General features: G+C 38.4%; 1 protein-coding gene across 1 annotated transcript; it reads right to left on the bottom strand.

Annotated features, from left to right (window-relative positions):
- Nucleotides 1-694: 694 nt before the first annotated feature.
- Nucleotides 695-12186, bottom strand: LOC121526968 (retinol dehydrogenase 12-like). The gene is made up of 7 exons (XM_041813577.1): nt 12027-12186; nt 11668-11783; nt 5369-5524; nt 4483-4587; nt 3613-3822; nt 3341-3533; nt 695-1125 (listed from the first exon to the last, which is right to left on the bottom strand). Exons 1-7 carry the CDS (start codon nt 12038-12040, stop codon nt 1023-1025), a joined length of 897 nt encoding a protein of 298 aa, XP_041669511.1. The 5' UTR covers nt 12041-12186; the 3' UTR covers nt 695-1022.
- Between the last annotated feature and the right edge of the window lie 1449 nt (nt 12187-13635).

Below are 13635 nucleotides of genomic sequence, written 5' to 3'. Positions count from 1 at the left end.
AAGCATGCTGTAAACAGCTATAGCTGAGGCTAACATGGCTCTTCAGTATTGATTTACTTATCCTACATCACATCATTATCACATTAAAAGACGGTATTGTTCACCACATTTTGTTGCATGTAGTCTAACTTAGAAGTATTCACAAAGTCAAATCAGTTATATAAGAATTGTAAGATTCAAAGACTCATTTCCTGTATCTAAGCCGATATAAACTGTCTCTCTTTGGACTGTGTGACCTTTTCAGTCATAATTTAGTCAAAACTAATACTGGTTCCACTGATCATCAGCGTTACCATAACTTCTGTGGCATTTTACAATCCAAACAACACACTGAGAATACTGTGGCCTTCTGTTTCTCTCCATAAACTTTGTTTTATGTTGGTTTTATTAGATAAGCTGAGGCAATGGTGGAGTTTGACAGAGGAACCCAAATATCATCTGAGCAGGTAAGTGGAAAGGTACCTGTTAACCATCCCATTCATACTCTGCTTTAAAGATCCAGAACAGCTGTGACCCCACATACCATACTAAAGATTTTAATGCACACCAATACGGTAAATGGCAGGTCATTTTATTGCTGCCTTCAAAAAAGGGGGAACTATTTTGGAGGGGCAGCATTCTTTGAGAGAGATAATATTTCTAACCACTATATTAGATACATCAAAAGACTCAGGATGAGACACAACCAGAAAGCTGGAGTGTAAAAATAGGTTCTTTAGTCAGAAAATACAGGTACAGAAATACATTCTAGACATTTACCACACAGATATCATTGTAGTCTAACTCATTAGAGACCATATTTTATCTGAGTTAACAAACTCTTCTCTGAACATCCAAATCCAACATAAAGCTTTTAGACAAACAGGAAAGTAGACTAGATTCTGATCAGTAAATCAAGCTTACATACATGTAATTGGTTCATATGATACTTGTAAAAAATTCACATTATCTCCTAACAAACAAGATTGACTGCATTAGTCAGTAAAGATATCCAACAGGTTGTAGAGTGATTTTTTTATTCCTTATTCCCACGTTAGCGACAGCATCTGGCAGCTCAGCTCCCACAACTTCTGTGCCAGGACGTCGTCTTTGCCGGCCGCTGAGCAGTTGGCAGGAGCACAATCGCTGCAAAAATACATTTAATAAGTTAATTCAGGATTGGGTTTCTCTGTGCTCTGTCAACACATTTCAAAGCCTTCTAACTGGGACTGATGAGCTATTAGGCAGTGGTGGACAAAGTATTCAACTCCAGTACTTGAGTCAAAGTATTGAAGTAAAAGTAAAGGTGGCTTGGTGAAATTTTACTCAAGTTAAGTACTAAAGTACTTACTTTTAAAAATACTTAAGTATTCAAAAGTACAAAGTACATTTTCTAATATCAGTAATCGCTGTATTGTTTTCTCAGTGCTTTTACAGAACCTTGTAACTCTCTGAAACCTCCTAATGATGGACTGACTGACTGGTAGTTTGTTGGCGGTGTACACAGAAGACATTTGAAATACTATGAATCATTCCTCATTTCTGAACTCTCAAACATGGAACTGAGATACGCCCATGGGTGCGCTGGTTTCTCAGCTTGAGTTTCTCCTGCCGTCTCTATTGCCGAGTTTTGTTTGAATGAAGGCGGGAGAGCTTGCTACACAGAGCGAGGATGACGTAGCCTTTTTCCAAATCCATCCCAGGTGTGAGCGGTGACTGTGATTGGTTCTCTTTTGTGAGGAGCACAGCATGTGGCCAATTGCATTTTAGAAAAGAAAAACACAAACATCTGACTACAAAGCTACGCTGAACCTAAAAGGAACGAGTTACGACAAGCTTCCTAGAAATGTAGTGGAGTGAAAGTCATAAGTTTCCAAAAAATAACTCAAATACAAATACTGAAAAAATGTACTTAAGTACAGTACTCAAGTAGATGTTCTCCATTACTGTCCACCACTGCTATTAGGACAGACCTTTATTTCGCCATTAAGGATCTTGTTAATGTTGTGTCTTACCACATTTTTTAAAGGGGACATATTATGCAAAAATCACTTTTTCAGGTTTTCTAAGAAAAATATGTGCCCCTGGCCTGTCCACAATCCCCTCAGATACCAGAAAAATCCATCCTCTCTTTCTCCATCTTTCAGAAAATGTGTGCTGAAACAAGCCGTTCTCAGATTTTCCCCTCATGATGTCATGTGAGGAGTTTGCCCCACCCCCAGGTTTGGTTGGCCCTCCCTACTTAAAAGAAAGTTCCACCCTCATCTCCTGATCTTCCTCTCAGCTGCCAGCTGAGGTCCTGGATAGCTCAGTGGGTTACCCCGCTGACTCTGGTCTGAGAGAATAACGGTTCAAATCCCAGTCAGGTCTTTAACTTCGAATGAAAGTGTCTGTAACAACAGGAGAGCCACATCCATCTCCGTAGGGGGTGTAGTCAGGGGCGGAGTCAGACAGCTCATTAACATTTAAAGCCACAGACACAGAAACAGCTGGTTCTGAGCAGGGCTGAAACAGAAAGGTTTTTAGTAGGGATGCACCGATTGATCGGCCAAAATCAGTATCGGCGCCGATTTCCTTAATTTTAGGAGATCGGCCGATCCTTGTAAATAAGATCGGTGGATAAGATCGGTTTCATATGTACCTCTACCTACTAAAATGTGAAAAATAAAAGACTGAAGGACCTGATATAATTTAGTAGTTTGGACAGCAATGCTTTAAACTTTTCATTTATATTTGAGAGAACTACCTCATGTGCAGTTAAAACAACAAGTTTGTGTTGTTTCACAGGTATTGTTCAATGTTATTCAATAAAACAAGATTGGAACATTAAAGGTGTATGCTGTCAGTTATAAAAAAATCGGTATCGGCCAAAATCGGAATCGGCAGGTCAGACTTTTTAAAGATCGGTGATCGGCCAGAAAATTCGCAATTGGTGCACCCCTAGATTTTAGTCATGCAAAAATCATTACTGGAGTGTTTTTACAGCAACAAACTTCACAGGCATGTTTAGGGGACCTCTGAGACCGATATAAACTTGTCTGAAAAGGGTTAAATATTTCCCCTTTAAGCCGTTAGCCATTTTCAAGGCTTAAAGTCTTTAGTTTCAAATCTCCTTTATCTATGACATTTAGTGTGGATGCAGCGAAATATCAGGCAGTAGATCAAAATGAATAAAGGCAGAAATGCAGCTGGTTTTTCATAAATTATCAACAAAAATGGTGCAAAATGGACTGATTACAGGCCATAGGCTGAATCCTCGTGTATGCAACTGAATTAATCAATCCCAAGTATTAAACCAGAACTTACTCTATAACCTTCACTTTGCTAAGTATGATGATATGCTGAATAATGTCAAGATTACCTGTAGTATCCACCGCTCTCCTTATCCAGCGATGGCTCCACTGCGCAGTAAATTGATGTCTGAGCTCCCTGTGATGAGTTTTTAGTGAATGGACTGGCTATCTTCATGAGAACCTGCTGTGGGCCATTAAGGTGGCGCCATAAATCTGTCTGGACAACTCCAGGGTGGAGGGAGTAAGTCGTGACATCAGTGCCTGAAGGACGGATCAGTTCATGGTTATATTTCTGTAAAGAATGATTGAATTTGTCCTCAAATGACGGTCTGAGGTTTACCTTCTAGTCTCTTTGCCAGTGAGCGGGTGAACAGGACGTTGGCCAGCTTGCTCTGAGAGTACGCTGCTTGCTTGTCGTATCTCTTCTCGCTGTTGATGTCGTCGAGGTTAATGGTGCCCCATCGGTGAGCCATGGAGGAAACGTTGATAATCCTGGCTGGTGCAGATTTTTTGATCAAGTCAAGCAACAGATATGTCAACAGGAAGTGACCTGGAAAAAATAAAAAGATGATTTTCAGATTCAGAATTGTATATTTGTTGTATATATATATTGTATATATATTGTATACATTTCTGAGGTCAAATAATTTAACAGAAGAGACATAAAAGAGCTACATGTGGCTCCAGAGTCACATGTAGCTACCCATGTACGCAGGCAGCCCGGGTTCGAATCCGACCTGTGGCCCTTCACCGCATGTCTCTCCCCACTCTCTTCCCTGTCTCCGACTCTATCTACTGTCCTTACTCTATCAAATAAAGGCATGAAAAGGCCCAAAAATAAAGCTTTAAAAAGCTGGCCCTTGTACAAATGTAGTTGATGACCCCTGACCTAGGGCTGTAGAGTTATTCCTTCCTTTATCTTTTCTTTGCTTTTATTTTCAGATCTGTAGTCCACTGGCATCATTTTTGATTGTCAGGTATACAAATAATTTGAATGCCAATGGTTTCCACAGTGGGATGTGTCTGACACATGAGTGTGCTCTAGGCTTAGAAGTCTTAGAATTCACTAATTTTGTATGTGCAAAGTAATGGAAAAGACTGTAAGAAGGGGAGATAACAAAAAAGGGTTTTGCAGTCAAAACATAAATGAAATTCATGAAAAACTGCAGGAAAAGAACAAAAATGTAAGAGATAGCATCATCTTGTTTACCCATGTGATTGACACCGATCTGCATCTCAAATCCATCTGCCGTCTTCCCGTAAGGACAAACCATCACACCAGCGTTGTTGATGAGGAGGTTCAGTCTTGGCTCATCTGTGGAAAAACAGTAAGAGGTGAGACAGTGGCTGTGTCCGAAACCACTCCCTATTCACTATATAGTGAATACGCCATTTTGCGGAGTCCGAATTCTGAGTAAACATTCACTATATAGTGCACTCATTCTATCCCACAATGCATTGTGAAAGTAGTGAACAACCGATGGCCACTAGCCCAGCAATATTTACCATAATGCATAGCGGTTGCTGCTCTCAAACATGACGGATGAACGAGAGGAGCACAGGAACATATATAAAAACTTTTTAAAATGCTTTTTTGTTTGTTGGTTTTACCAAATCTGTAAGAAAATATTAAGGATTCAAAACGGAGTAACTTTATCCCCCTATGATGATTACAAGACATGAGACCGTCATCTTAATGCAAAAAAATGATAATACACACAAAAATGTAGATTATTTTGTCACAATAGAGACAACTTTTTTTAAATCTATATCTATTTTTTTGTGAAAATACGTTACATTTTGTAGCAGTTTTCAGTTAAATTCTACTGTTAATTTCAATCCTCAGCTGTTGTCAAGGAAATTTAAGAGCTGTTGCTGCTAAACGTTTTAATTGTGAGACGGCAATGACGTCATCGCCCGCAGTCAGAGTAGTGTCCGAAATCATTTTTGTGTTTTGTAGTTGAGTCCACTAGATAGTCCGCTATATGCTGCTCACAATAGAGTGGACAGGGAGGAGGGAATGAGTGTGTGGTTTCGGACACAGCCACTGTCGTTTTACAGTTCCATCATATGTTTAGAAAAAAGTTGTTTTGAACCTTTATTGACAGCTTCAGCGAACTCTCTGATCGACTTGCTATCAGCCAAGTCAAGTTTCATGTAGACGACATTTTGGTTCTCTGACTTCTCGATGACTTCCTGCACAGCGGCCTGTCCTCTCTCTGGGTCCCGACATGCCATGATGATCCTAGCCCCTAGGAATAGATAAAAAAAAAAAAAAATAAGATAATAAAAAACAGCAAAAGCAACATCCCTTTAGATATTCTGTTAACCCTTCATTCACAGATTAGAAGCATGGTTTAAAGGTCAAGAGCACCCCCTCATGGCTGAATAACAGAAGTGAATTTGATGAGATATTCATAGATGAAAGGAAATATTTGTCTGAAGTTTGCAAAAAACTCAAAGAAGATAAAGACAAGTCCTTGGATAGTAAATTGTACTATTAAAGTTAGAACACACATAATATGAAATTTAAAACACTACAAAAAAATACATTTCTCTTTATAGTTGTGGCATATTCAAAGAAAAACATTTAAATTTAATATACTCACAGCAAGGTAGCGAGCTAGAACTGCATGAAGGTATATTCAAATTTCACCATGTGGTTTGATGCAATGGTTTTCAAACTTTTTTTGCCTAAGGCACACCAAAAAGCAAGCTGACTTCTCAAGGCGCACATTATTAATGTCCTTGCAAAATAACCTCTTTAGCATGTGTAGCAAGTAGCAACATGTCCCAGTCCCAACTACATGCAATGTGAGCAAGCGTCAGCTACATCAGTTTGATTACAGTTTCCTTTTGTAGCATCCTGACATTCTGCAAGTGATGCACTGCAGCTCCCCATGTTTATCCCCAGTCACCATGTTCCTATTTTCTCTCTGTCGCTCCTATTAAGATGGACAAGTAACAAGGGAAGAGGTTGCACAGAGGATGACAAGACCCCAGGAGTGTCCCACAAGAGGATATTCTTAATTTTCTTCCACTTTTCTGACTCTCGAAACTTGTTAGCTTGTTTTACAAAGAGGAGTATAATGCATGGATATTCTCCATACCCATTTATGAATTTTTATGGTCTGACCTGTGCTAACATGGAGACAAAACTATGTGGCTCACAGCCGTTAGAGGCACCATACCTCCGATTTTCTACGTAAAAGCATGAGATGTCATATTTTTACATGTAAATTTACATTTGCATATTTAACAGATAACAGGTGGACAGTGAGCATGCAAAGACACGTGTGACGCTTGCATGCAGCAAGGACATTGGTGAGAGTTTCTTTAGTTGTTGCATAGTTGTAGTACTTATGTAAAGTTGGACGAATTTTCAAGGCACACCTAGACTTGTCTCAAGGCACACCAGTGTACCATGGCACACCATTTGAGAACCACTGGTTTAATAAGCCTTAAGGTGCATCAGAAAAAATGTCAGAAAACAATCACAGTGCCAAAAGTGGGGTAATAAATCATAGTGAAACAAGTTTAAAGTTTTGCCACACCTGTTTGGGACAAGTGCAAAAGCAAACACTTCACCATGACAACGCCAAAAATAAATATGGATGAATAAACACACCACTGAGTGCAAGAATCACTGTGAGGATGAATGGAGCTGCACCACCTGAGCTGACCCTCAGTTAAATATAATCATAGCAGCCATCTTTGAAGTTAACTTCTCTCTCTGACACTTTTCATGCCAAAAACAAGTGTTGTTGCTTTCAGCCTTTATATACATTAGGATGTAAAATATGTCCTTCAGGATGCTGCGGGCCTGAAAAATGGGGGTTGGGGTTTGCTAAGAACTAAAACTAAAGATAATTCTCCCTGATTTTTTTAATCTTAGTTAGTTTTACAAGGTCAGAGTTAAGTTTTAGTTAGTTTTCTTTTTTGGTAAAGTTTAATTTAGTTTTAGTTTCAGTTAACTAGATAATAATCTTGCATATGACAGCTGCTGGTTATGTTTTGTTACTTCTGAGTCTTCAACTGGTTAACAGAGTGTCACCAGTTAATCCAGCACCAGTTAAACTGTGACACCTCTTGTATACATCACACAAAATCAGTGATAAATAGGTGAGAGGAGTTAAAACTTCTGGCTGTCTCTAGAAATAACATAACATGTGGCCCACATTTGAACATGAAGCTTCTGCTGGCTGTATTGTACTTCAGAGTTTTGGCACAAGGCTGCGCTACCATGCTAATTCTGTGAACAAAGAAGAATTTATTGATGCATTTGTTAAATTGAAACAACACTGCGGTAAACATGTTGGCAACCAAAACTAGAAAAGCACTCAGAGAGTGCAGACCTCCACCATTAGCCCTATCTCCCAATAGTGAAGAATCCTTTAAAAAAATTCCTGGATCCAGATGGTGATCCGGATCACTCCCAAAATCAGTTCTTCCTTATGCCATTTCTGACATTTCCTGAAAATTTCATGAAAATCCATCCATGACTTTTTGAGTTATGTTGCTAACAAACTAACAAACGAACAAACCCACCCGATCACATAACCTCCTTGGCGGAGGTAATAATAACAATATCTTGCCAATAGCAGCAATAATATTCAAGGGGCGGAGCCAGTGGTAGCTAGGGCCAAACAGGCCCCCTTGAAATTTGATTGGCATCCCCATAAACTTGGAAATGATTGTCTATTTGCCAGCTGATTTGCTCTAAGCACACTATTGGTTAATCGCTCTCATGCTGCTGTAGCTAACCTACTCCAGCCTGGCTACGCTCTGCTGCTCTCTCTGTAAGCTGCTCTTGCAACCCTCCTCCACCCCAGCCCCTCCTTTATTCTGTTTCTGACTTCATCAATGCCATTCAGTTGTTTCTGATTCCTGCTCTGCTCTGGGGTTTCTACTGCTTCTCTCCCTGCCTTAGGCTTTCCTTATTGGCTTAGGAAGACCAGGATGCTTGATGCTTTCTACGTAGGCTCATGGGAAGGCAGGGGGCTCCCAGAACAGCCACACCATCAAACAGAAATAACAGCAATACGTGCTAAATAGTGCATGCTTATAAAGAAATATTCATAGCTGCAAATCAAGTGTTTTTCTTGACAGAACTAACCATTTAGGCAACTATCACTCTAAGGTGGAATGAGTCTGTGGTAACAGGGGGTTTCTTAAATATTTCAATTTAAAGTTGGGCAGTTATTTTCTTAATTATTTCATTTTAAAGTTGGGCAGTTGCAAAATGAATATAGCATATTTGAGAAGGCTTTTATTTTGAAATCTCACATCAGATTGCCTTGTTACTGCACCAGATATATAGTGGGGTCTCCAAGTATCACTAAGCTGGAATGAGTCTGTGGTAACAGGCACACCAGAGTGCCTCGCCACACCATTTAAGAACCACTGCTCTAATCAAGTAGTTCTCAGTCTGGAGTCCAGGGACCCCTGGCGGTCTGCTTGCCACAGCTTGGGGTATCAAATGAATACGTTTAGGGATCACAGCATCATAAAACAACCATACTAAACCAATGATTCCCACATAAGTCAGCTTTTGGCCAATAAAAACTCAGATATGGTCCATGTCATCAAGTGATGCTAGGCCCAAACCAGCCAAACTGAGAGTATGATAACAGCTGTCTGGAGTTTGGTTTTATGGAGAACAGCGATGGAAGACCAAATGTGTTGTGTGTTTTCATGTAAAAACCATGAAGCTGACCAAGCTAAAGTGTCATCTGGTAACAAAGCATGCAGAGTTTAAGGAAAAAACAAACGTTTTTTTCAGACGAAAGGGTGAGGGATAAATCTGCCAGTAAAAACGAAGGGTGAACCTGACCGCAACCTCAGGAAAAGCACAGACAGCTTCTTATTGGCTGCTCACAGGATTGCAAAAAGTAAGAAGCCACACTTAACTGGACGAGAGCTTGTATTTAGGTAAAAGAGTTTAAAATACAGCATCTAGGAGTACAAATGGCAGTGAACATATGTTTAATCAGTGTTAGAGTTATATGGGGGTCCTTGGAATATTTTCTGCCCTGAAAAGTTTGAGAACCTCTGCTCTAATCCATCACAGTAAATAAATACTTTTGGTGTTTGGGGCTGTTTATTGGCCATGAAGTGATTTGAAGAAGTCAGTGCCAACTAGGGCTGGGAAATTAATCGAAAATTACATTAAATCGCAGTATGGCCTGCTGCAATTTTTAAATCGCAGAAGGTGCAATATTTCTTTAAGCTGAAATTTGTCTCAAAATACCAGTTTGCATCTTTTTTTTTTGCAGCAGAGATGTTATGCACTACATATCATGCAATCATCCACAGGCAGTTTTTAGAATAGTCTACAAAAATCCTACTTTTTGTATGTTTTTCTTACTAAATAAGAGAATGACACTAAAATTATAACTGCCTTCAATACATCAACTCCTATCCAATTTTCAATATAAGTCAAAATCATCACAATTACATATTTTTCAAAATTGTTCAGCTCTAGTTATATCTAATACTGTGTTGGTTATAATATAGAACAGGGGTCATGAACTACATTTGCACAAAGGCCAGATTTATTCTTGAGAGAGTCTCTGGGGGCCGGACTTCCAAATAAAAAAAAATTACATCAGTATGTTGTTCTGATTAACATATTACTTTAATAGTATTTGTATTTTCTGTCAAAACGCAGGACAATTTTAGGCATTACCAGTGAGATATACCCCAATAATGCCGTAGACCAGTGGTTTTCAAAGTGTGAGGCTGGCCTCCCCTAGGGGGCGCCACAGAGCTTCAGTGGAGGTGCGGAACCATAAACCAGAAAAAAGGTGATTTGCTTTGCGAACCTCTGCTGTGCATGGAGCAAAATGGATAAACTTATAGTTACTATAAGAACTATGCTATAGAGAAGTGTTACTCAACCAAAGAGCCAAATTTTTTAAAAATACCATTGCAAGAGCCACAATCTAAGAGGTAAAAAGTGGCAAACACAGCTTGAAGTAGCAATAAAAAGGGGTTAAAGGTGGCAAAATGGTCAAAAAGCAGCAAAAACCTGGGTGAAAATGGGGAGGAAAAGTGAAAAAATGGTCAGAAAGTAGGAAAAATGGGTGAGAAGTCACAAAAAAGTGACTGGAAAGTGACTGAAATGGGCAAATATCAGTCAAGAGTGGAAAAAATGGTCAAAAAAGAGGAAACAAGTGGTATGTAATGGCAACGGGTAGTTTAAATGGACAAAAAGTGGCAAAAAATGGTGAAAAAGGGCAAAAAAATGGTGAAAAGCAAAAATTGGGAAAAAGGAAACAAGTGCTATTAATTGGCAATGGGCAGCTTAAATGGACAAAAACTGGCAAAAATTGTAAAAAAAAAAAAAAAAAAAGGGCAAAAAAAGGAGAAAAGTGGCAAAAATTGGGAAAAGTGTCAAAAAGACGTTGCAAAAATCAGCAAAAAAAAAAGGAAAAAAGGGATATTTAATGATGAAAGGTGGCTTAAATGGGCAAAAAAGGTGCAAAGGGGCAAAAATGGGGAAAAGTGGCAAAAAGAAGTTGTAAAATGGCCAAAAAAATATGAAAAGGGGTATTTAATGGCATTATTACTGAAAAAGAGGGAAAGGCAGATGTTTAAGGACAGTTGCTAACCAAAAAATCCAAAATATATTAATGTTAAAAATGTTTAAAGACTAGACATAAATGTTTGAAATGTTGTTGTTTAATTTTTTTTTTTAAATTTGAATCCTTTTTGTGGGTGGGGGTCCACTGAATGAATCATTTCTTCTAAGGGGAGGCTCACTCTCACTCTCACACACTCTGAAAACCACTACTGTACCACAAAGACACAGGCATGCCCGCAGAACTGGCTGAGCTCCTGAAAATCCCAGAGAACTGGCCCTAAACACTTTTGATTTAGCACCAATATAAACTCATGTTTAACACTTTTCACAACGTCCCTGCTTCATTCTGCCATTTCTGCAACATTTTGTGCCACGTTTAACCCATTTTTGCTATTTTATAAATCTTTAACCAACTTTCCTGCGGTTTCACTATTCCATGGACTAACTCTTAAAACCACAAAAATCAAATCAATTTTGTTGCTAATCTTTGACCCATCCAAGACTCTTTTCACCCCCAAAGCCCCATCTATCTACTATTTATTATATGAAAAATAAATCACTTTCTGTTTTTTAGTAAAAAATAAAATATTTCAAATAATAAAACTGGCATTTAAAGGGTTAAAATCTTAAAAAATATTGAATGTTTGGTAGATTTGAGCAGGTCTGAAGTTGTTAAGGAGATTTATGAAAAAAAAGTAGATAAACATGTTGAGTATGGTGATTTAATGGCAGTTTTTGTACGTGTACCTCGAAGGTGTCCAGAGGGTAGTAAATGTGAGGGTTAAAACTCCAGATTTTAGAGAAACTTGCCTCTCTTTGCCAGGTCTATGGCTGTCTCTTTGCCAATCCCAGTGTTAGCACCAGTGATGACCGCAGTTTTTCCATCCAGCCTCTCAGCAGAGGACCAAGCTCGCCGGAACAGATTTCTGAGAGATTGAGAAACATGTGAGGTAACAGCAGAGAGGGTGTGTTAGAGCAATGACACAGCAGACAGACAGGTTACAAAACAGAAACATCATTATACACACTCAGATAAATCAGCTACAAACTAACGACAGACGTTATTTTTCAAAAACAGTATTTTATAAGGGAAGCAGGACTAATTTTAACTTCATTATAGTACTTATTCAGACAGTAAGAGTATTTTCATGGATGTGAGGAGCTCTTACCTAATACCGGACATCCCTCTTTACCACCAGCTCACTTTAATGACTGCAGGTAAACTTAAACACCTGAACTTAAATGTTTAATCTCACTATCAGCCTCTCTCCTGATTAAACGGAGCGTCTCTGAGTTAAACCGCCAATGCGGAAATGTAAACCAACACTAATACTTGATTGGCTTTGATTTCAGCCAATCAGCTTCGAGCGTTTTTTCCTTCGGCAGCACTGATTGGTGAATTTTGACAGTTGGTCTTTCCCTGTTGTTGGGTGTGTTCGATTTTGTATCAGGGTTACGCCGGCACGGGGGAGGTCCGCCCGTGATAGAAACAGGTCAGAGAGCCCGTAGATGTGTTCTCAGAGCACTCGGGGGGAAATAAGCGCGAAAATACTTTAAAAAAATGAAAACTTAATGCCAGAAAAAATTAAATTGAACATTTTATGTCTCAGTTTCCTTGTAGTAGTAAAGATGGGAGCCTAATGGTCTTTGGACTTACCTGTAACCCATTATAACCATTATAACCTTTAACCCATTACAAAGATAGACCTATACAGAGATAATGAGGGCTGTTAGATAACAAAGCTTGGGGAGAGTGACATAAAATCACCAGAGACAAGCATCAACCACCAGGAGATAACAGAACCGCTAATCCCAGAGAAGAGGATGCCATCATGGTGAGGGAGGATGAAGAGGAGGGCTGTCTGAACTTAGTCATGGTTATGTGATTGAATTTTGCAACTACTGTCATGTGCTCTGTGACTCAGGCTAACCTTAGCCACAAATGGCTGGAAGCTGCTTGCTAGTATGTGTTTCCCTTCTCTGTGCTCTATTTGAGAATAGTTAAAGCCATGGGTGTTATTGGTTGGAGAGATCCTTTATTTACTGTGAATATTTACATTTTAAACTATGAATATTATGATACACTCATTTAAACAAAATATGGTATGTTTGAAATAATGTTTTAATCCAATTTAATTAGTTTATTGCTTGCATTTAAGACTAAAAATAGACTATAAAGAAAAAAAGCATGCATAATTTAAAAAGTTGAAAGTATACATATCTATCTATCTATCTATCTATCTATCTATCTATCTATATACATAGATAGATAGATAGATATATCTATATCTATATCTATATCTATCTATCTATATATGTATATATATATATATATATATCGGAATCAGATTAAATATCTCTGGTTCTCAACTGGTCTAGCAGGACCTATCACCGCCTCCTGATGAGCAATCAAGGAACAAATTTCAGAAAAATTTCAACAATCTAAATTTATGAAAAATAGAATATTGAAGTTAGTATCTGATTTGAAACAGAATTTATCTATCTACAGTGCTTAACAAATTTATTAGACCACCACCCAAAGTCAGGTTTCTGCCACAGCTGCCCTAAATTAACAGCATTGGTAATTACCAAAATCATTTTTGATCTTTCTGCAATGGTTAATACACCAATATGTAGAAGCTCTTTAAGCCAAATTATATTTTTAATGCTAAAATAGAGTTATTATTGTTATCCATGAATATTTTAAATTTACTGATTTACAAAAAAACTGAAAAAATAGTAAAGCACATTAATATTTCTTGATTAATATGTCAGATT

The sequence above is a fragment of the Cheilinus undulatus genome, linkage group 19 (genome assembly GCF_018320785.1).
Source record: "Cheilinus undulatus linkage group 19, ASM1832078v1, whole genome shotgun sequence".
NCBI classification, from domain to species: domain Eukaryota; kingdom Metazoa; phylum Chordata; class Actinopteri; order Labriformes; family Labridae; genus Cheilinus; species Cheilinus undulatus.
Note: the sequence above shows the minus strand (reverse complement) of the source record. Positions and strands in the feature narration are given on the sequence as shown.